This window comes from Glycine soja, chromosome 7 (genome assembly GCF_004193775.1).
Source record: "Glycine soja cultivar W05 chromosome 7, ASM419377v2, whole genome shotgun sequence".
Lineage (NCBI taxonomy): Eukaryota > Viridiplantae > Streptophyta > Magnoliopsida > Fabales > Fabaceae > Glycine > Glycine soja.
In genome coordinates this window covers 1,154,200-1,177,024 of record NC_041008.1, presented here as the reverse complement: position 1 = coordinate 1,177,024, position 22,825 = coordinate 1,154,200, and the positions used below count along the sequence as shown (strand labels likewise).

At 26.4% G+C, this 22,825-nt stretch overlaps 2 protein-coding genes and 1 pseudogene across 2 annotated transcripts; all 3 read right to left on the bottom strand.

Moving 5' to 3' along the window:
* Positions 1-5,981: 5,981 nt before the first annotated feature.
* LOC114417798 lies at positions 5,982-6,739 on the bottom strand (annotated as a pseudogene).
* A 3,048-nt stretch (positions 6,740-9,787) lies between these two features.
* LOC114417977 (stem 28 kDa glycoprotein-like) lies at positions 9,788-13,370 on the bottom strand. Its single transcript, XM_028383083.1, has 3 exons — positions 12,908-13,370; positions 12,057-12,266; positions 9,788-10,164 (listed from the first exon to the last, which is right to left on the bottom strand). The coding sequence occupies exons 1-3, from the start codon at positions 13,315-13,317 to the stop codon at positions 9,984-9,986; spliced, it is 801 nt and encodes a 266-aa protein (XP_028238884.1). The 5' UTR covers positions 13,318-13,370; the 3' UTR covers positions 9,788-9,983.
* A 5,921-nt stretch (positions 13,371-19,291) lies between these two features.
* On the bottom strand, positions 19,292-20,805 carry LOC114417976 (stem 28 kDa glycoprotein). The gene is made up of 3 exons (XM_028383081.1): positions 20,377-20,805; positions 19,838-20,047; positions 19,292-19,657 (listed from the first exon to the last, which is right to left on the bottom strand). The coding sequence occupies exons 1-3, from the start codon at positions 20,745-20,747 to the stop codon at positions 19,474-19,476; spliced, it is 765 nt and encodes a 254-aa protein (XP_028238882.1). The 5' UTR covers positions 20,748-20,805; the 3' UTR covers positions 19,292-19,473.
* Positions 20,806-22,825: the final 2,020 nt, after the last annotated feature.

Sequence of the window (22,825 nt, the reverse complement as noted above, 5' to 3'; positions counted from 1 at the left end):
GAGTGAAATAATAATTTTTTATTATTATTTAAAACTACAATGTGATTAGTTGATAACTTTAAACGTTGTATTTTTAAATATAAATATTTTTAAAAAAAATTATCCATTATTCTTTAGTGTTTACTGTAGAATTTTTTCTTTCCATTCTCAACTAAACTATATTTTCAAGAAATGAGACTTTCAGGGATTAAAAAAATTTACAAAATTTGTTTGATTACTTTTCAGCTTTTTTAAGAATAATACATTTACCATCAATTTTCATGAAAAAAATAGTAACTTTATACTCTTGTTTTTTACACAAGTAACTTTATACTTAATTCTATATGTTTTATTCTCACTTGTCTATAAATTATTCTCTTCTACCAAATATATAAAAATACATATTGCTATGTACTACTTCTTAAAAATGTTAAAATATTTCTTCGACTAAACTTCATCTTAGCTAAGCCAATAAATAGTTAATAATTTTTTTTAATTTCTAGAAAACATATCACAAAATTCATTATAATCTTCACTTTTTCCTCTTTTTATACCCCTCTAAGTATTTCTGCATACTTTTTCTCAACATCAATTGTTTTTTTTTCTTTACGGATCCGCGAAAGCATTTTAAAATTCTAATCCTTGGCTTACCAAGCCAGTTTTCGTCTATACTGTGCCATTATAACCCTTTACCCCCTTCCACGATACATAATTATGTATTAGATAAGATTATATATTTCGGTTATAGTAATCATAAGTTTTTTTTTTATCCGTTCATAAGTTTTTTTTAAATTCAGATACAATCATATCAACATTTTGAATAGCATTTTTGAAAATACAAGTTCATAAAGTAAAAATACAGTTTACGCAAACCCAATTTCCAATACCAATCAAACGAAATCATCCCTTCATTGTTAACTTCAAGAACTCATCCCATATATTGTATCTTTAGCAAGAAATAAATAAATAAGGGTAGACTTTTTTTTTTTGCTGGAATAAAGAAAAGGGATAGACTAAGCTAGCTCAAATCTAATTTATGTTTGAACAATGTTAGAAAATTATTAAAGGGGAAAAATAATGAAAAATGAAAAAAAAATTGACCACGTGGTCCCACGCGTTGAAGAAGTGCGTGTGGGGGTTGAATGGATATGGGGTCTAATCCGAAGGCACTGTTTGAATCTTAAATTTCATATGAGCAATGATTTAAGGTTTCATTTGACTGATGGGTTTTGAGAACATTTTTGTTGTTGAATTTCGAGTCGGGCTTTCTATTTCGTGCATCGCATCTTATGATGGCTCACGTGCTTCCGAGTGAAAAGTGAAAAAAAAACTGTTATTTAAGGGGTAATATAGGTAATCCACACTTTCTCCCAGAATAATTATGCCCTCATCCATACATCATCGTCAATATTTTCGTGCAGAGTGTCGATATGGACCTTCTCCCTTCATAGTTTACGATGCTCCTTCAACCTATTTAAATAATGATAAATAAATCATGCCTACATAAAATTTTTGAGCAGGCTAGCAAGTAGTCATACATTTTTTTTAATGAACTTTTTAAATATATTTTTTTATCAATTAATTTTATTAAAATTATAAAATTACAAGTAAAATATACTTATTAAATAAGAGTGGAACATTGATATTCACAATTGGCTTAAATATGTTTTTTCCATCAAATTTAAATTAATTTCTCAGTCCATCAATTAAAAAAATAATTTTTTGAGTTTTTCTTGACTAATTTTGGCACAAGTCATAACAGTATTTAATCACATGAAGAATTAAAAAATGAGAAGTTTTAAAATAAATTTAAATTAGGAAAAAAAATAAAATAAAAAATTAAATTTAAAGAACCAAAAACATATTTAATCCTTCACAAATTTATTATTTTTAATAATTTTTTATAAATAATAAAAAAGCACTATAAAAATATGTTAAAAAAGTGTATTGCTAATAATCTTGGCAATTTTGTCAAGAATACCCAATCTTTTACTTTAATACATTCCTAGATTCATCCTTGCTCTTATACTTCATTTTGCAGTGTAGGGAAAGAAGAAAAAAACAGACAAAAAGAAAAATAAAGAGAGAAAGGTAGAAAAGAAGATAGAGTAGAGGCAAAATAAAAGAGAAATTTATTGGATTTATATTTAAAATTTTCCCTGTTATAATTGGATGTGCAAAGATTAGTTTTAAAAAAAATGGATGGGCAAAACAATAGTTTTGTCTATTAAAAACATTAGCTAATGTAATTTTGATATTTTTATTTTCCTCTATTTATAATTTTGATTCATCTATTTTTAAAATTAAAATATTTGATCTCCTTATTTTTAAAAATTTATAATTTTGGTCATCCTATTTCAAAATATAAATATTTGGTTCCGATATGAAAAAATTTACAATTTTAATGTTCCTATTTTAAAAAATCTATAATTTTGGTGTAAACTTTAATTTTACTTATGTTTTTTTTCTTATTTTATAATTAATTAAATTATTTATTAATGATACCTTAAATGAATATATGTTAGATTTATTATTCAATTAGATTAAAGAAAAGAAATAAAATATAGAAAAAAATTAAGAATTTGATAAAAATTAAAATTTTTATAAAATAAGAGGACTAAATATTTTTATTTTAGAATGAGAGAAACAAAAACTGAGTATTTTTAAAAATAAAAATCAAATATTTTAAATATAAAATAGAGACAATAAAATTACACAGAATAAAATAAAAAAATCATTATTACATTTAAGCCAAAATATTATTAATACACCTCATTATAATTTTAAACACATCTCAAGCATGTTTTACTGGAAAAAATGTTATTATTTCTTTAATTAATGCTCTTATAACGCTGATTATAAAGAATCTTTGAAATAACTTCAACCTGTATTTTAATTGACTGCCCCTATTGTTTGAACAGACAGAAAAGAAAGAGACGTTGAGAAGTGGCCATTAGGGATTAAACTAATAAGTACATCCTTAATCAAACATTATATACCCGTTGTGAATTTGTGATTCCAACATTACAAAAGATTATTTTATACCGTAGTCTGCAACAACACATAGTTCAAGAAATTGGAGATTCAATTTGTTTGGTCGATGATCTTAATTATGTTGCGCTTTCGTCACTTGATGCTGACTATGGACATTGTTGCTCCATTTGTTTATACGCACACACAAATTCTATCCAGCTGTTTCATGTTTAGAGTTTAATAAGTATTTCAATTAAGTATGTATTTAATACATTTATGAAAGGTGTTTTATACTTTTAGTACGTATAACTACTTTTTAGTATTTGATTTAGCGTCTAATGGTGTCTTTTAATTATAGCTCGAGGAAACACGCCTCTCATGTTTATATTTTGGTCGGTTCATCTGAAAAAAAAATCTAATTAATCTAAAATTTAACCAAAACATAAGTAAAGTATGTTTAATGATTATTTTTACCAACCATTAAACTTGAAATATTATTCAAATGATTTAACCAAACTTAAACACATTAATCACTTTTGATAATAATTGATATTAATTGTTCTACTTTAATTTTAATCAATTTGAAACATCAACTTTTTAAAAAAATAATGATTTTTGTCTCTGGTCGCATACTATTTTAACTATTGGCAGGGACGAAAATCATTAATTTTTGTAAGGTTCAAATTCTTTAAAAAAAAAATATAAGTATTGAAAACATATTTTATTATATTATTTTTATCCAAATGGGCCTTTTGCTGGCCTTTTGTCCGTAGTGATGTGCTGTACATATCTCCCTGTCTCTGAATTGGATTTCTTCCACGATGACCCCATTTCCAGAAATTGGTTCGGACCCATAAAAAGGGTTTAATCCTTGCACCAAAGAATTTTACTTTAACTACTTCATTTGTATGCTTGGTGTGGACCCAGACAATTCGGGTTTGGACCAGCAATTGATGAGTTGTTTCTTAAATTATAGCTTGAAATTTGAGTTTAATTTTTATGCATCATAAAATTAAACACTTTTTTTATATAGTCACCCAATAAGAAATTATTATTTTTAAATAATTATTAGTAAAATTAATAAATTTATTATATGTAATTAGTGATTGAATGATAATGTAATGTCGTTGTTAAGAAAGCTTTTAATTTTTCCAGCACTTGGAAAATGGAGAATTCCGCAGTGTCTTTAACTTTAATGCCGATACATTCTGATGATTATCTATAACCATTTTTAAGATGAATCTAACCCACCATACGATATGAAAAGCAACAGACTATAGTTTTTAGCCACAAGTTATTAACAGTTAATCGGGTTAAACTAATCATATATATATAAGGAACGGCTGATAAGTGGAAAACTACAAAATTAGAAATGAGTTTTACTCAAGTTGAGTGTGAAGTGTGAACCCTGTGGCTCAGAAATGTAAATATGTGATGTACCTCAAAGTTGCTATCTCTTTGTACCACTACGTACTCGTACTCTATTTAGCATTTTGTGCTTGTAAGTTTCGAAAACAATTCGATGGTGTCGTTGTCTTTTGGAAACAAACAGCATGTTAGTGCAGTAATTTGTTAAAAACAAAGAAAAAAAAGATTCCATATATGCCATTTAGTGGAGTAATTAGTCCATGTTTGGCAGCTGGGAAACAAAAGAGATTTGTTCCGTCAGAAAATTATTCAACTCGAGGCAGCATGTATTGGCCAAAAAGTTTTGAAAATCATCTCTCTTCCCGCCATTTCACCGTGTAATCAACTTCATTTTTTTTTATAGGTACGTGAATTCGATTCCAATAAGTGGTGTACATTTCCAAAAAACTTCTTGTTATTAGATTTATATATAAATAAGTGTAGTAGTATATAAATCTCTCTCCATCTCTCTCTCTGTAATATTAAGTCATGTAATAATTAGGTTGATAAAAGTTAACAATTATTATTAAAAAATTACTAATGTGAGTTTATGAAGTGATGTTCTTGTTTCAAAAGATTAAAAGAAAAAGGTATCATATGTTAAACTTATCATTTTAAATTTTATGAAATCAACTATTAAACTTTTTGAATTAAGTAGATGTAGAATATATAATTTTGTATAATTTTTTTAAAGACTACATAATACTACAGCACATTTGTTTAAATAAAATATTAATTAAAAGGTAAGTATATGTACATTTACTCTTATATTTCATATTTATACATATTTTTCCTTTTTATCACAAATTCAAACATTAAATAATTTTTTTTGAAAGTATACTCTTTTATTAGTTTAAAAGATCTAGATCCATGGATTATAGTCCACTGGTAGTGGTAGCAACGTTATATAGCCCATACGTATCATACCATTATTTATATATATGGGCTTTCGTTATGCATTAGGTTGAACGCGAACACGGGCCTTTCCTTGTACACTTCAGTGGTGGGTTACTTTGGGCACCGTAGGTTTTGCTGGGACACACAGCAGCAGGTGAAAGGCCTAAAATGCCCTTCACCTTTTCTTTAAATACGGATTGACCAATCCATATGAGTTTTTTTATTATAGTTTTTAATTATTTTTTAAAAAAATAACTAAAATTTATTTTAAAAAAACTCGTACAGATTGATGATCCGTATTTTAAAAAAATAATTAAAAAAAAATTATAAAGATTAATGATCTATATGAGTCATATGGATTGATGATTTGTATAAATCATATGGATTGACAATCCATATGAATCATACGGATTAATAGTCCGTATGAGTTTTTTTTTTTAATTTTTAATTATTTCAAAAAACAATTAAAAAATTAAAATTAATTTTAAAAAAAAAACTCATACGAATCAACAATCCGTATGAGTTATATGGATTGACAATCCATATGATATATATGGATCATCAATCCGTATGAGTTTTATTTATTTATTTATTTGATTTTTAATTATTTAAAAAAAATTAAAAAATTAAAAATTAATTTTACAAAAAAAAATTCATACGAATCATCAATCCGTATGAATGATATGGAGTAAATAAAATAACACTTTTTGTCGAATAAAGAAGTTTAGAATTATTATAAAGGGAGTTAATTAAGTGGATTCCCTACACAAAACATTTTATAATTATAAAAAACAAAAAGAAACTCACTTGGTAATCAACTTTTCCCATGTGTGAAATCCAGCAGTCTTTAGGTTCTTAGCTGTTACATCCTGTTGAGCCAGTGGTCTTCCTGTTATGAATACAATCTTGATGCCAAGGAACACCGGTTTGTTCTAAATTTTAAGACTCTCCGGTAGTGCTGGTGCCTTGCCAAGGTAAACCCATTCACCAAACTTCGTCGCATTATATGGTTCCACCCTATCATATGTATGACAAATTAAAATTAAACCATGCATCATGTTAAGGAGTAGAAAGTAATTAAATGAAACATGAGTAAATCTTAACTAAATAGAAAATTAAACCGAAAAATTAAAGAGCATATACCCAAATCCAGTATCGGCATAATATTGGATATTAGACAGTGTAGTTTCGTCTATGTCAAAAATCCATGTCTTTGGCAGTGATATTGAGGGTTTTAGCATAAAAATAAGCTTGACGGCAAACAGTTTTGGAGTCAGATCTGTATTGGTCACCTAGCATGTAGTTCCCTCTGCAGGAATAGAGAACCACTCAATGATGTTATGTGCCTCCAACTTTGGCATGACACCTCAGGAATATAGTGGCCACCCTGGCCCGTGTTCATTCTCAGAGGGTCTGAGCCATGGCATTGCCATGCTACTAGAATTATAGCAACAAAGAAAACAAGGACCTTCATTCTCCTCACTGGCTCTGCCTATTACAACTAATTGTTGCAGCTTAATTCCGGGCATGCATGGGGTTTTCTTCTTTAAACAAAGGAAAAATGATTGATCTCTTTCCTATATCATTGACTAAATTTTACTTTTTACTCTTTACACTTAAAAATCATATCTCTTTTTAATTAGTCCTTTTACAACTACTTTCAAATCTTTTTTTAATCGTTATCATTCTTCAAACATGTTTGAATAGAAATTAAAAAATAATAATTTTTAAATGTAGAAATTGAAAGGTAAAATTTGTGTAATTATAAAAATAAAATAAGCTAAATTATAATAAGTATTATTGTAACAGTTATGTAAGCTGGCCTCTTGGCCAAAAGATTAGGTAATAAATCACTTTTTTTTAGTTAGTTTGATAAACACTGTATTATCAGTTAAAAATTATTAATTTTTTTAATTATAAAAATTTGTAAATTAAAAAATATTTAATAATACATGTAAAATAATATCTATAATATTAACTAAAAAAAGTATTTTAAGAGTTTATCAAAATTATTTATTTAAAAAATAAGAGAACTAAATATAAAAAAAAATCAAAACCATAAATTTAAAATTATAGTTTAGTCAATAAAATAAAAAGTTTTGCTCCATCGCTAGAGGATAAAATATCTGTGAACGGTTCAGTATTGAGGTACATACATTCATTGTGGAATCTCAAACAGAGATTGAACGAAAAGTAAATACGTGTAAAATTAAATATTAAACACATATTAAATAATTTATTTTAATTTATAAATTTTTATAATTAAAAAAATAATAATTATTAACTAATAATACATATAAAATAGTGTTTATAAAATAAAATAAATAAAACAAGTTTCATAAAAATTTATTAAAATTAATTATTCTAAGAAATAGAAGAAATAATTTTTTTGATTTGAAAATAAAATAATAAGTCTTGCTTCATCGCTAGAGGATAAAATATCTGTTAACAGTAGGCTGTACGTACACCTTTTTCCTTTGTAAATGAACAAGTGATATAATTTTGTGTTCAATAAAATAACATCATTTTATTTCCATAATCGATTATCTAAAATTGACTACTCAATACTCCATCGGCTCTCTTCCATTCAGCAGTCATTTTAGTTTGTGGTGCCTATCACTCGCTCTTGAAAACAATGCGCAATTAATTTCATCACATTTTATTCTTTTCCGCGGACAATGCTCATAACTACATTACAAAGTTCCGGAAATTAAACTAGGAAGCTATATTTTACATTTTTTTGAAATTTAATTTCTAGAACCGTGCATAGTATTGTTTTTCGAATTTAGTTTTTGAACCTATGTTAAGTATGATTTTAGAAAATAAATTTTTACATCATGTAAAAAATATTTTTTGGAATTCAAGTTTAATTTGAAAGGTAACATTTTTTATATATATTTTAAGAATTGAAGAGAAAAATAAAATAGATAGCAAAAAAAGGTGGTACAAAGAATAATCCCCTTCATGTTAAATTAATACCTCCAAGGTTTAACTTTTTATGCATCGTACATGTTTGGTAATGGATCATCAACGTGCTTCAGACTTTTCACTCTTCGGGTATTGTTAACGACACCTCCATTATGCTAAGTGCAACCCAATTTTAGAATAAAGTATAAATTTTGCTTCTTTTTTTTTTTCCCTCCCCACTATTACTCACACCCCATTTCCTCCCTTTAATTCCCTTGTTAGTGTCCCATGGAGTTTATTAAACAACCTTGTTTCACTTCGATTTTTTTGTTCTATCGTGCATGATGGATTGTAGTAAGAAAACATTTATTTGTTTTGGATATTTTTCTTAATGCATGCGGCTGATACATTTCATTCTTCGTTTGCTTTCAAGTTTTCGGGTTCATTATTTTCAAAGTTTAATACAAAAAATTATGACAATTAAAAATCACCACTTCGTTTAGATTAATTATTTTATCATGATAAGTAACTGAAATAATTAATTTTAACATAGTGATGATTAAAATACCACTATATTAGAATTAGCTATTTTAAAACACTAACATTGTTAATGCCAAACAATTGAAAAGATCGTATTGGCTCACATTTAAAACATAAGGACCACAATAAAAATTTAATAGATAAATAATTAATTAAAACATGACATACTATAAAAAATGGAGGACAAAAAAGTATTTTAGCCTAAGTTAAATTAATTTATATATAAATTAAATCAAGTTTTTGGTCAAAAATAAACAAGAGAAATTCTATAAAGTTGAAGTGCTTAAACTGATTTTAACTAATGATTTTTTAAAAATAATTTTATTTTCTTATTTTTAATTTTTTACAAGTGTTTTTTTTTTAAAGTTTACCTAAACAAGACATTAAAAATTGTTTTTGGTATAGTTAGTTAAATGGAAATAAAATGATGTACTTTCTTTTGTTTTGTTAAAGAAAATTTTACTTCTATAAACAAAACTCAATTTATTTCTTCCACCTTGTTTAATTCAAATGTGAAACTTTTTTTTCCTCTCCTCATTTCTGTCTATTGTTCCAAAACACATCATAAAGGAGAAACATGCCCTCTGCCATACCACACTCGTTGCCAGTTTTATAATGTTATACATGCAATTATATATTGGTGGTTCCACCGTATCCATGGATGGAGCTACTAGCTAGCTAGCATGTGTCTTCAGCAAATTCAAGACATCAGCAATTGGTGTGTTAATAATTTACAGAATTCTATTCATTATTTTTAAATTTTCTATAAGAAAATAAAACTAAAAGAATAGGGTGTGGTAAAATATACTGTGTATAAAATTATCAGTGATTTATGTATCACTATTCATTTGTTTTATAATATATTTTGGCTGATTTAAAAAAAGGAAGAAAGACGTAATTTATTAAGTGTATATTTTGATGAGCATTAAAAAATTAATTTTGATTAATATCAATTAAGTAATGTAATTTATATTTGAATATTTTAATTATAAAATCGAGTATAATTTAATATAAATTTCTTGATTTAACACAAAAACTACTTAAAATTAATTCTAGAACTAAAATTGATTATAGACTCAAAATCAATTCTGAAAATAAAAATCATACTAAAACCACGAAAGATAAAACAACGTTAAGTTGTGCTTGTGCAGTCTCACGTAACTACTGTCTCACACAAAGTCACATACATATGAAACATAGCAATAACGAGTGCCCCTAGGTTAAGTCTCTCCATTATTAATTACTACATATCTCATTTCATTCATAAGAGCCTAGAGACCTCAACTAATGTAGTACATGGGATCAGGCAACTTAAAGGTCCTATGGCCTGTGTTGGTTCCTAATATATCGCTCCATTGGTCTCCAATGTTTCCAATGATGTTGTATCCATTTTCCTCCAGCTTCTGCCTCTCAGTTGATTTGTATGTAACTGCTGTCTTACCATTGTATTTATCTGTATCCCTGCAACCAAAACCAATTATATTCCGTTTAGTGTATAATAATAGCTATAAAACAAGGAGTTTATACAAAATATATCGAAATTTCTTACCACAAAACCAATTCTAGTGAATTGTAAAGAACTAATTGCTTAGAATTTATAAAAATAAAATAAAATTATGTATCATTCCATTACAACAATTATGTATACTTGGTCATTAATTTGCTTACAACGGTTATCTTAAAAGTATACTAATGACAATGTTTGACTGATTGTGTACAATTGCTTTATACAGTTAGTCATTAAACTCTTAAAATTTATTTGTTGAATGAACATGCAAATTACTTCTTCTGTTCTTTTTTAATTATCGTATTTTGAGAGCATTTTTGTTTCTATTTATTTGTTATTTGTATAATTCAAATTTAAGAACACATTAATTACTCTTTTATTAATTATAACTTAATTTTTTGTTAATCTTTAATTAATTTACATATTTATTTATTGTGAAGTTAAAAGAAAATAAAATAAAATAGGAAAATTCACAATTTGTTTATTAAAACAAAAAATTATCATATTTTTTTTTATATAACAATCTTAAAAGACATATAAAAAGGAACGAAGATAGTATAATCCACTTCAATGTCAACAACATCACACTAAAAATCTAAAACCAAATACCTAAATTTATCCTTTAATGTATTAGACGTTGACAAGTTAGATTTTTGAAAGATAAAAAATTAAAATTTTTTATCTTTAAATTGGTAAGAAGTGTGATAATTAATTTTACCGTTAATTTTTTTGTTAACTCGAACAATTATAAATACATATTTTTAGTGCACGTGCTAGCTAATGATTATTATGTCTCATCCATATGATTCCTATGTGTAAAAAAATAATTTTTTAGTTTGGACTCAAAATTTAATATTGTACCATAATTCTACTTAATTATTTATTGATATTTTAGTCTCTATACTTAAATTAAAAATAATTTTCAAATATAGAAATTAAAGATATCATATTTTATATTTGAAATCACTATTAATTTATTTATTATATTTTATTAAGTTAAAAATCTAACAAATAATATTATAACAATGTCAAACAATAATATAACAGAATTGAAAATAAATAAACATGTGAATATTAATTAATTTTTCATAAGACTCAAATTAAAAATGTATATTTAAGAAAACGTATAGATACTAGCAAATAATTTATTTTTAAAAGCCACTACACTTATTTAATTAAGGAAGAAATTAAAAACAAAGAAATATAAAATTAATTATTTTATTTTATCAGAATTTAAGAGAAAATCAGTTATTTTTTGTATAAAATATACTTGTGTACAGATAACCAATAATTCGACTATTTTATTATGCATTTAAAATATATAATTATTAGCTTTTTATATCTTTAAATTAATAATTCATATCACATCAACCAAAGTTAATTTTATTGATAATTTATTCAATGTCATGAATTTGATGATACTATCGTAATAAAAAAAACAATTGAAACATATATGTTCTAAATTAACAAAACTATGACGTGAAGAAAACAAGAAACTAGCTGAATTGCTGATGTAAAAAAATAGATAGGTTAAATAAGTAAAAAAAAAAGTACTAATTGTAAGAAATATTATATATTGGTGTTGAATATTTGACAACGATTGAATTAATTTTTAATTAAAGTGGAACTTCTATAAAGAGCACTCAAACAACATGAAAATTATGTAATATTATCTTGATCATGATAATTAAATATATATGTCAAATTTTAGAGAAATCAAATATAAAGTATGTAATCTTAATTAGTTCAATATTTACTTATATTTTGAAAATATTTTATATATTAACTGGATTTCTATACAAAATATTTTGGAATTATAAAAAAATATAGAAAAAAAGAGACTTACTTGGTAATTAACTTTTCCCATTTGTAGTATCCAGCAAGCTTTAAGTTGGTAGCAGTTACAGCCTGTTGATACAGTGGTCTTCCTGTTATGAATACAATTTTGATGCCAAGAGACAACAGTTTATTGTACAGTTTGAGACTCTCTGGCAGTGCCGGTGCCTCGCCAAGGTCAACCCATTCATTAAACGCTGTTGCATTATATAGCTCCACCCTATGACCAGGAAATTGATTAATTATTGTTCAATAAAAAAATTCACTATAAATATATAATGAGATATGTGTATGCAAAGAAGAATGTTGAGCCAGATGCAAAATAAAATAAAATTTAACCGTATAATTAATTCGATCCCAAAATCAATGTAATAGTCAGATATGTAGATTGTTTAACACAAAGCACCCAAAAAAAAAATGGTATATGTAGAAATAGTCAGGTTTAAACCTGACTATCTAATCTCAGAATCGATGGAGCCTGCACTTAAGAAAATAAGGTTTATTATTATTTCTTTTAGTTTTAGCCAACACCTTGTTTTATCCAATGTATAGTATATGAAAATTCAACTTCACTTTTAAGTTCTTATTATTTATTCTGTTGTTATTTATTTTTAATTTACAAAATACATGATATGATTATTTTTATTGACTTAATTAGTTCTTGGGTCACACTGAAACTCAATATATACAAAAGTAGTTGAGAAAAAGATGGAAAAAAAAATATTCCTTCTTGTCCTAAGATTATTTTCAGAAATTTATTTGTCTTTTTTCATAAAATTATTTTCTATTTTTTTAGATATATTAATTATTTTTTCAAACATTAACGAAAAGTAATTAAATTGATAGAAAAAAAGATGATACCCAAATCCATGATCAGCAAAGTAAGGGAGATTAGAGAGCGTAGTCTCATCTACATCAAACACCCATGTGGTTTTGGCAGTGATGTTGATGGTTTTAGCATAAAAATAAGCTTCACGGCAAACTGTTTTGGAGTCTGATCTATATTGGTGGCCAAGCATGTAGTTTCCTATATATCCCTCGCAATCTTGAGGAATGGTTCTCCAGTCAATGACGTTGTGTGCTTCCACACCAAGCCTCCAACTTTTGCACGATACCTCCGGAATGTAGTGGCCACCGGGGCCGGTTTTCATTCGCAGAGGGAAAATTTGGTAGCTGTGGCCATGCTCATGCTCATGCTCATGCTCTGACCCATTGCATTGCCATTCTGCACCTAAAATTATTATAGCAACGAAGAAAACAATGACTTTCATTTTCTTCACTACTTCTAACTTTTCCAGCTTCCTGGTGTAGGCTTAATTTTCTTCTTTAAATAGACCATTCCTCTAGCTAGCTAGCTAGCTAGATACAGGAAATTAAGCGCGGCAACCTTTTTTTTTATGGTCCACGTGATATAATTGACTTTTTAAATTTGTAGATAATAACACTGAGCTTACGACTTGTAAGCTTACGTTAATGGTAATTTATTTGCTTGATTACATTAATTGGTGAGCTCATGAGGGTGTCCTTTGACCGGATAAGACCCATTTAAGAGTTTTATTTTTTCTACAAATACTTTTCATTTACACAAACATGAGTATCAACAACATATTTTAAATACAGGAATATATATGCTAATCATAACCAAACCATGTTGGTTGACAATGTTGTTAGGTAGTAATTCTTTACATTTGGTTTTTTTTCGTCAATGCACTTTCTCTTTCCACTTTTTTCCCAATCTACATCACTTTCTTCTTTTATTCATGTAGTGCACTATTTTTGGAATGCTTGTTGGAAGTTGGGTTTGATCATCCCGACTTCCATACTTTGGTATTTTTTTTATAGTTTAAAATATTATAAAATATAAATATTATATTATATAATTTTTTTAATTAGTTTTAAAATTATTTATTTATTAAATTAAATTTTTTAATTTTAATTTTTTAAAAGAAAAATAAAAATTTTAGATAAAATTAGAGTATAATTTTTTAGTTAGGTTGTATGTAATTTTATAGTTAAATTTATGTGTTGTTGATGTTTTTTTTTTTGTTATGCTCATTAATTAAAAAATAAGAAAATTAATTAGTAGTATTAAAATAAATTAAAAAATACAGTGAAAAAATAATTGATACATCTATCATATACAATAGATATAAAATTTTAAAGTGTAGTAACTGAGATGATAATCAACAATAATGAAACATATTAAAAAATATAATTACAACGTAAATATGACAAAACTAATGATGATCTGGAATATGTTGTGCATAATACATGTCTTCTTCTCTTTCGATGACTAGTTTATTAAAAATAACCAATTTCTATTGTGCATGATCAATGTGGGGATACATGTCTTCACTTTACAACACATTTGACACGTTTATGACAATCCTTTTGATTTACTCCCACACGAACCAACGTGGCAAAGATATGAAGGAGTTCAGTGGGGTTCTAATCCAAGGATGAAGAAGACTACAACGGGTCATCTTGTTTCAACTCGCATTCCCACTGAGATGGACGAAGAAGGAAAAGTAGAAAAAATATTTAATTTACCGACAACATGGTTATAACAGAAAGTCTTATCATTCTTAATTGTTTAAGTATTTTATTGATAATGCAGTATAAAGTTCTTTTATAAATAAATTGTTAAACAAATTTTTTTATCATTTTTAATTAAATTTAATGACATAAATAAACTAATTATATTTAGTAATATAATTATATTACAAAAATAATTATTTTTAATAATACAATTTTCTTATTAAAAAAATTAATTAAAAACAAAATTAAAAAATTTAATTTAATAAATAAGTAATTTTAAAACTAATTAAAATAAATTTTATATAATATAATGAAAAAAAATGAAGAGGGAAAAAAACCCACTCCTGAATCCAAGTATATATGTACCGTGTTGTTGCGTTTCCCTCGTGTTCCAGGCCGAGACAAGGACTTGACAATTTGTGTGCCATGCCCTCTGCAATTTGTGTGGCTGAAAGCAAGAGGCAGCAGCGATAACTCTTCCTTGGTAGTCGCGAAACACGAAATTTTTGTACAATTTGTTTTTTACATTTTTTTTTGTTTTGAACGTGAAATTGTTTTACTTTTACCTTTTACTTTCTAATCATGAAACTCGGCTTTGTTTACCACAAAGTGGTAATTAATTAATTTCAAAATTATTGAGATAGTGTAAAAGTTGAATAAATTCTTAACATAAGAACTCACATTCAGGACTTTTAAATGTAGAGTCATAGGTGTGAATAATAACGTACAACTTGTTATTTTAAGTATAAAAATAGTGTAAAAAAATTAAACAAAATAAAATAACTTTACTTTTATATTTTATTTTAAAGAATGAAATATCGTAATAGTTATCTACGATTTTAATTATTTGAAAAAAACTTTTTAAAATCAGCACATGTGATGTATAAATTATATTTTTTTATTAATATTATATCTAACCCGTAACTTTCATGACCACTTCTATTTTTTAATTAATATAAGTATGTTTAGATAAATATCTTCGAAAACACTTCTAGAATTAGAAAAAAATAAAAAAAATTCTTCATCAATTAGTTTATGCATAAATTAAAGATCTTCTATTAAAAAACTTATGTGATACAACTTCTAGAATTGGTCCATACAGAAATTAATTTTAAATTATAAAAAGTTGTTTTTTTATTTATCTTCCAGAAGCGTTTATGGAGAAATTGATCCAAACATACCTCAATATTATTAAAGTTTTGATTTTCAAATTTTGATTTACTTTTTATTAAATATAATATAAAATTGTAACTCATTTTACTATGAAGCTGGTGCGGTGCTGACCATCGTTATTAGGTTTGGATTGTTAGATTGGGGTGGGTACGTATGGGTCAAATGCATGTCTCCATCTTTTTAACGTTTTGTGTAGTTTGTAAGAAACATACTGGCCCTCAGATTCAATTCAATTGCCACATTATTGGTGAATATCCGCATGTTTTGGTTCTTGCTGTGCATTTTTTTTTTTTTTTTTACTTTTGGGTTCAATAGGGAAAGAGACTAATTCAAAGTTTAGACAATAAATAAATAAAAAATTACTTTTATTAAAAATAAAATTCAAATAATATTTAAACAATTCAATTTAACTTTAACATATTAATTATTTATATTCAGTAAATTATTTATGTGTTGTGTATGTCTTCTGCTGTACCTGACACTTATCCATGTGCAGATTCATTATTGTTGCAGACAGTCGCTTTTTGTGTTACCCCTACGGTACCATAGGAAACGCAACCCACAGTAAAACTAGCAGATTTTTTGGGTTATTTATGTGTTCTACTTCTACATTACATTTATTTGGGTCTTCTTTCTTTAAGACTTTAAATAATGATATATTTATTATTGTGGACAAATTTACTTAGATGGTTGGGGTTCTGGTCCTCTATTTTTTTAATTTTTAATTTTTTAATGTGTATAATATTTCATGATTTACTTTTAACTTAATAGTTCAGTATATGTTTCAAATCCATAGATATCTTTTGGGTCCACTCTAGCCACCTAACTTATAAAATAGATAGAGACTAAATAAATGCTCATGATCTCCAATAAAATAGATAGAGATTTTATATTTAAAAACGATTTAAATATGATTTTTTCTCTGTAAATTAGTGTATTTTTATTTTTGTATTCTCTAAATTTTTTAATTTTAATCGTTATAAGTTTATATTTTTTAATTTTAATATTTATAAAATATTTTGTTCATTTTTAGTTAATATAAATTTATGTTTTTCTAATTTTAGTCTCTATAAACATGAATTTAGGGTGACTATAAATAAAAAAGTTATAATATTATGGGATCAAAATTAAAAAAATATAAACATGCAAAAATTAAAAATAAATAAAATATCTTAAAAAATCAAAAATAAAAAGTCACAAATTACAAAAACTAAAATTAAAAAAATAAAATTACATAAAAAACATTAATTTACCTGGGACTAAAAATACAAGCCTTTAAAAAATCGACGGCATATCTCTATAGTTTATATTTTAAAAGTAAAGTATAGTTGGGTTGTTGTGGAGAATGCATGGTTGGGTTTAATATCAAAACAAAATGATTTTTTTATGTTATTTTATGACAAAAAAATGAAAGCAGAAAAAGATAATGTCTCTATTTTAATAATAATAGTAAAACATGAGATATATTGTAAATAATAATATTTTTATCTTTGTATAGAAAATACTCCTTTTCGTTCTAAATTAGACGATATATAAAGTTAATATGGAACCACACACTGATACTTTTATTCCTTTCTTTCTCAATATACTCCAAAGTCCAAACGGTACAGGGACAAAATATGAAGTTATTTTCCATCTCTCTAAATCATTCCGTGCATTGAAACAAACAAAGCATTAGAGATAATTTTTTCCACACCCAAAAGCAGAAAAAGTAATATAAAGTTAATATAAAATCATACACTCCAAAGTCCAAACAGTACACGGACTAAAGCATGAGAGATAATTTTTTCACCCAAAAGCATTATTTCGCTTCCAAAATGGATGAGTTTGACTCCAGAGTACAGACACAATGAGGGAGTGCGCGTGACTAATTGTCAGAAAGTCGCTAACAGTGCTAAAGTTGCAAGAGACTTTTGGTGTCTTGGATAAAGAGAAGAGATATAATATTAAAGGATAAATTTATATATTTTTGTGAGATTTATATTTTAATTCAAAAGCTTCTTAAGCGTCAAACATAGTCCAGCAAATGTTTGCTGCAATACTCTCGCCAACTAATTTATTTTTTTAGGTTAGAGGAAGGTTGTAGACAAACACCTTCAAGTTCTTCAGCAACCCCAAAATACCAAAAAAATAGCATCATCAATAAAAATATATAGTTAAATGAGTGTGATTGTATCTAGTATTTTTTAATAGATTTTTAAGATGTTTATATATAATAAAAGATAAACGTAATTAAATTTAGCATTAGTTACATGTATGTGATGACAACATTTTAATGGGTTAACAATGTTTTTACTTAAAAAGTTTCTAAACTTTGAATTTTGATTCTGAGTTCTGACTTTTAAAATGAATACTTTTCATGGTTGATTTTTTTTTATAAAAAATATCCAAACGTAATATATAAAACTAATGTTTTTCTATCTTATACAGGGACCAAATATGTATATTTCAAAAAATATAGAAATCAAAACTACTCGATTTTGGAATTTTAAAACTAAAATTTCTCTGTATTAGGAGTAATATTTTTAAAATTAGAAATTAAAGGGTATATTAAAAGAGTAATATTTATAAATTAGAAATTAAAACGAAATTTTATAAAATTTTGAAACTCAAAACACCATTCACTAATATTTTTATATGAAAAAAGGATTATACAAAGATAGTATACATTTTTTTATATAATCATTTAATTAATATTTATATTAAATATTTATTATGTATGATAAATTTATTGATTTTTAAAATAATTATTTTAAAATAATTTAAATAATTATTTTTAATTAAATGATAGTATAAAGTTATTATATTTCATATATATATATATATATATATATAGTGTAATTTTCAGGCTTTCTCATCATTTTTTTGTTTTTAGTGAACAGTATATTTGTCAGATAATTATTTCTCGGTCTACTCTATTGGGCCATTGTGTTAATACCAACTGTCGGTTCACAGTGTAATTATATGGTGTAATAGACGACGTCGATTTTGTGCACTTCTTTCACGACGTCGATTTTGTGCACTTCTTTCCCGATCTCGATTTTATAACATCTTTATCTTTTAGATATTTTTTTCCTGCAAATTTCTTTTTTATTTTATTTAAAATATATTCTTTTATTTTTCATCCTTAAAACACTTTATAATATTTTTTATTATTCAAAATAATGTAATGGATGAAAAAAAATACTAAATTATTAAATGGAAAAAATATATTTAATTCACATTTTATATTAGTTTGTAAAACCTAGCTAAGTTCCTCAGATTTTCTTAAGACTATTTTTTAAAGAATCTTTTTAATTAGTGTTTTTAAGACATTTGTTATAAAACTAAAAGACAAAAATATTAATTGTGTAAGTTATATGAAAATAAAAAAAAATTATAAATAACATAATTTTGTGTCTCTTAATAAAAATATTATTATTTTAAATTCTTTAACCAATTCTCTTAGGATATTGGTTAGTATTTTTCATTAGTTTGATAATAATGAATTACTTTGACTTAAAAAGAAAAAGAAAAGAAAAGAAAAGATCAAAGTATGGAACAAGGGCGCATAATTTATTAAAGCCACGAAAGAGAAAACAACATAGTGAAGTCTCTTACATGACTTGTTGACACACATCTGAAACAACATAAAGTGAAGCTAGAGCCCCTATTTGAACGCATCTTATTACATATAGATAGATAGGAGCAAGCTAGATTGTTGAGAGGTGAAGGAACTACTGAATGTAGTACAGGGGATTAGGAAGCTTAAAGGTCCTGCTTTCGCCTCTGTGGCCTCCGAGGAGATCGCTCCATTGGTCTCCAATGATCCCAACAATGTTGTATCCCTGCCTTATCAGTTTCTCTCTCGCTGCTGTTTTGTATGAAACTGCATTTGGAGTGGAAGGATCTTGTGGATCCCTGCACCAACCAAAAATAGATCCAATTAGCTACTAGTATTTCAAACTCATATCGCACCATGTACTTAAAATAATTATATAATTTCTGATTATCTATAAACTGTTCCTTCCTGGCAGATTTGGTGCAACGTTGAGAATTAATTGACTTGAGAATATAGTATAGAGAAAAAAGAAAACTGACTTGAGAATTAATTTTTCCCATGTGTGGTAGCCAGCCTTCTTTAAGTTTGCTTCTGTTACGGCCTGTTTGTCCAGTGTTCTTCCTGACAAGAATATAATCTTGAAGCCAAGAGACACCAGCTTGTTGTAATTCTTAAGAGTCTCGGGCAGTGCCGGTGCATTGCCCTTGTTAACCCATTCATCATACAAGGTCGAGTTAAATTTCTCCACCCTATCACATAAAATATTGCATTAAGAACAATGAACACGATCCTGAAAGCATGTATGTGCCTGTGTCTGTATATATATATATATTTATGCACTCACAATGAAACTTTTTCTTTATATTATATCTAATCATAAAATGTCATATATAATGAAGGTTTCAAATCTACATGCATGTGATGAGAAACCTTAATGTTGTTAGTCGGGCCAAACACCGAAACTCGATCAATACCAAAAATAGTTGAAAATAAATGATGCGCATATAAGGGAGTAACCTAGTAATAGCAAAAACGGAAAAAGAGAGTATTAGAAGAAAATTAACTAAGAGCATAATACCCATATCCATGTTTTTGGTAGTATGGAATATTAGAGAGTACGGTGCCATCTATACTGAACACAAATGTGTCCTTGGGATGGACTTCGAGGTCTCTGGCATAAAAGTAAGCTTGCTGGTTAACTGTTTTGGAGTCTGATCTATATTGTTCGCCATGGATGTATTCCTTTGTTGCTTCAACGCACTCTTCAGGAATGGTCTCAAAGCCAAAGATGTTGTGTGCTTCCACAGCAAGCCTCCAACTTGCGCATCTCACCTCCGGAGTACGGGCACCATAGCCAGTGTTCATTCGGAGAGGGAACATATCGTACGCATGGCATTGCCATGCTACCAAAATTGTAGCAACGAAGAAAACAAGGACCTTCATTTTCATCACACTGTTTCTAGTTATCTCGATCAACAAACTCACTTGTGCACTTTCCTCATCGAGGATTTGCTTCTTTAAATAGACAATACCTCTGCCTACTGCATAGAGGATAAAATATTTCTGAACTGTAATAAGCTAATTTTTACGGTCCAATAATTCATTTTACTAGTCCAGAATGTTATTTTCTTTTATGTTTTTTGTCTACTTTTTTTTTAATCTTCAATAGAATTTGGTTGAACATATTTTTTTTTTTAAAAAACAATCAGGTAGGTTAATTTTTTAGAATTTAATAATCAAAACGCATTTTGTACAAATTAAAGTCTGTTGGATGCAACTTTTTTTTTTTTTTTTAACGTGAGAAACTCATTTTGAAAGATAAAGTATTGGGTGTAATGTAAAGGACGTACATAACAAATTCTGAATGTGTCAGAACATTAAATGTTAACTTTTCTAGCGGTAAGGAACTGAGATTACTTACAGTTAATTAGTTGTTAAATTATCTAACAGCAGGCAAATTCAAGTTATATATATCATTTATTTGATCATAGATGGTTCTTTATTATAAAATAATTTATTTTTATAATAATTACTTTAAAATATATATTTAAGATAAATGTATATATATATATATATATATATATATATATGCATGTATATTCTTAAGTTTTTTTTTTTTTTCTGAAACGGCAAAGAGAGAATAATATTCATATGAGGCATAAGAAATACCCCTCAGATTACAAAGAAAAAGCCTGCATGTTCATATACCAGGAAGCTGTTTGATGATAGTTAATTATATTGAATCTCTTAAGTAAAGTCACATTCAAATTTTATGAATGGAAAAAAAATTGTGTTGATAAAGATAATCATACAAATTTTTATTTTTAGTAAATATTTATCATCAAATATGTTAAATATTTTATACCAATATTACATCATACAATATGTATAAATTAAATTATACTTTTAATAAAAGAAAATTGAGCATTATTCGTTCATTTGATCGATGCTCTTGCGCTTTTTTTCTTCTTCTTAATATATATATATATATATATATATATATATATATATATATATATATAAAATTTATTATAGCATAGTATTGTTTATATATATAAAAAAACAGTTTCTTTTCGGGGTCCACTCTTATCACTTAAATCTGAATATATAGAGACTTATTAGAACACGTGATACATGAGTTCACCTATAACACTGAAAAGTTGTATGGATTTTATATTTGCACATAGATATTATGTATCTAATAAATTATTCAGAATAGTGTAAAATTTTCAATTAAGAAATGTACCAAAAAATTGTTTAGGCAACATATGTCTTGTTTGAAAGATGTAATACTAAATTGGTTTTTTTTTGTCTTTTTTTTAGCTGATTCGATGTTATCTATTTAGTTTGTGTTAATATTTAATTTTATTAATATTTAATTTTATGATTTAATTTAAAATTGTGTGATTTTCAAGAAACAGCATGGGGACAACTGAGATAGGAACAACAAAAAACTCAGGTCCGATGTAATACATGTTAATATGATCTTCAATTCATATTAACATTAAATGCTCATTGTTAGGTTTGGACGACCATTTATACCTATTTTGATGTTTAACAAAAAATACAAATTTTTGATATATTAATAAGTTTATGACAAGTGGACGTGAGCAAAGTTATTAAAGGACTTAAGTGTTATTCACATATATCATCCACACTCAAAAAAGAAAATATTTTGTTAATTATTAATCAGCATCACACACGCTATAAGACCAAAAGTGTCTACCCCTTTATATTATCAGTGTTATACACTAAGAATGTTCAACACTCACAAGATGGTATAAGTCTCACACACAATTGGTGTCCAACTTAGTATGAAAAAGTCATGTCAACCAAAAATAAAATTAATACACGTATTCTCTTTTATGAAATTTTAGTTTCTCTCTTTATTTGAATTGTTAACATTTGAATTTTAAAAAATGAAAAAATAAAAGATAATAGAAAGTCTACACAAAATATTCCTCTAGGAGCACATGCAGTATTATGTATTTTTATTCTTTGCCTTTCAAATCAAAGCATGTCACATA

Coding starts and splice junctions, on each gene's coding strand:
- LOC114417977 (XM_028383083.1), bottom strand. CDS start 13,317: ATGAAAGTCATTGTTTTCTTCGTTGCTATAATAATTTTAGGTGCAGAA. Junction 12,267..12,907: donor TTTGCTGATCATGGATTTGG/GTATCATCTTTT, acceptor TCCTGGTCATAG/GGTGGAGCTATATAATGCAA. Junction 10,165..12,056: donor TGGGAAAAGTTAATTACCAA/GTAAGTCTCTTT, acceptor TTTTGGTTGCAG/GGATACAGATAAATACAATG.
- LOC114417976 (XM_028383081.1), bottom strand. CDS start 20,747: ATGAAAATGAAGGTCCTTGTTTTCTTCGTTGCTACAATTTTGGTAGCA. Junction 20,048..20,376: donor TACCAAAAACATGGATATGG/GTATTATGCTCT, acceptor TTTATGTGATAG/GGTGGAGAAATTTAACTCGA. Junction 19,658..19,837: donor TGGGAAAAATTAATTCTCAA/GTCAGTTTTCTT, acceptor TGGTTGGTGCAG/GGATCCACAAGATCCTTCCA.